The sequence below is a fragment of the Octodon degus genome, unplaced genomic scaffold, assembly GCF_000260255.1.
Source record: "Octodon degus isolate 3935 unplaced genomic scaffold, OctDeg1.0 scaffold00026, whole genome shotgun sequence".
Lineage (NCBI taxonomy): Eukaryota > Metazoa > Chordata > Mammalia > Rodentia > Octodontidae > Octodon > Octodon degus.
Window position 1 is genome coordinate 9740559 of NW_004524602.1, and position 1367 is coordinate 9741925.

Here is a 1367-nt window from a genome sequence, read left to right on the forward strand (position 1 = left end):
TGAGTTCAATCCCCAGTTCCACCAAATAAATAAAAAAAAAAAAAAAAAAAGACCCTGTCTAAAGTCACAAAACAAAAGAAAAAAAAAAGAAAGAAACTGCTCAACTTTGAGTAGTTTGTTACAAAGCAGTAGGTAAATGAAACAACCACGAAGTTCTTGCTAGCAAATTAGCATCAGCCAATAAAAATAAAAATCTGAGACCTCTTTACACTTCCCCATTTTTCCTTAGAAACAGAATGAGAAGAAATGGAATTCAAATTTCACCCCAACATTTTACAATTGGACCAGAGGTAGAACTTGCTGACAGCAAGGCAGCCTAAGGGCAGAAAGTCTCACCGCTGTCTTTCTAACCTAACTCAGGTCTCCCAGAACCAGGCTCTCACCATGCTTTTGCTCAGAGCCAAGCTCTGCCTTACAGCTGACTTCGACAGGGCCGCTGAAGACCTGGACAGCAGGAGCCAGAATAGGCTGGCCACAGAGGCCCAGCTCAGCAGTCTGGCTCCCTTGCAGGCCGGTCAATAGTCCATGCTCCCCCAAGGGCAGCTCGCCGCAGGCAGCCCTTCCGGCACAATGAAAACATGAGAGAACTGATTGAAGGAGGAGGAGGTGAAATTTTCCCCTCTCTAGAACAAAAATGAAGTTAGCACTCTCCATGGAAAAGCAGACACGGTCCACAGCAGGCACATGGTAGGAGAAAGACTAGGGCAGTGAGACTAAACAAGACCTGTCAGAGACTAAAAACATTACTAAAGGGCTTATAGCTTCAACAAAACAAGAGAGAAAAAGAGAGGACCCAACAGCCTTTAGGTTTCCGCCAAAATGCACAATGGAACAGCTAGCAGGTGATTTCTTACCTCTGTGCATAATCTTGTGCTTCTCCCTCAGGTATGTCAGGCCTTTGATTACCTAGAGCGCGGGGAAGGCAAAGAGAAGAGCCTTCATCTAACAACGGCAACAATCTGCCCTCCTCTCTTTTCAGTGTTCTTTATCTCTGGCAGTGCTGGGAACTGAACCCCGGCCTCACTTACGCTGGGTAAGCAAGCGCCTGACTACTGAGCTACTTTCCCAGCCCTTAATATTTCTTTGTTTCACTTCAGTACCTGCATTATCACAAACCATCTTTTATGCAGCACATCACTTTGTTTCATTTTCTTTTTTTAGACAGTGTCTCAATCTGGAGGCCAGCTTGGCTCAAATCCAAATCCAAGATGCTCCTGTCTGAGCTTCCCAAGCACTGGGATGCTAAGCATATACCATCATCCTGAGCATATATTATTCTTAAGTGAAACTACTGAAAGTTTAAACAACCTGTCAAGAAAGATTATGCATGAATTTTTATTATTTTTTAATATTTATTTTTATTTATT

The 1367-nt window shown here is 43.3% G+C and overlaps 1 protein-coding gene across 1 annotated transcript in view; it reads right to left on the minus strand.

Annotated features, from left to right (window-relative positions):
• Map2k1 (mitogen-activated protein kinase kinase 1) overlaps positions 1-1367 on the minus strand; it is a 66094-nt gene that overhangs the window by 15068 nt on the left and 49659 nt on the right. Inside the window, exon 5 of the mRNA XM_004628799.2 lies at positions 855-906. Within this exon, the coding sequence (XP_004628856.1) occupies positions 855-906 (52 nt within the window). The remainder of the gene's footprint in view (positions 1-854; positions 907-1367) is intronic.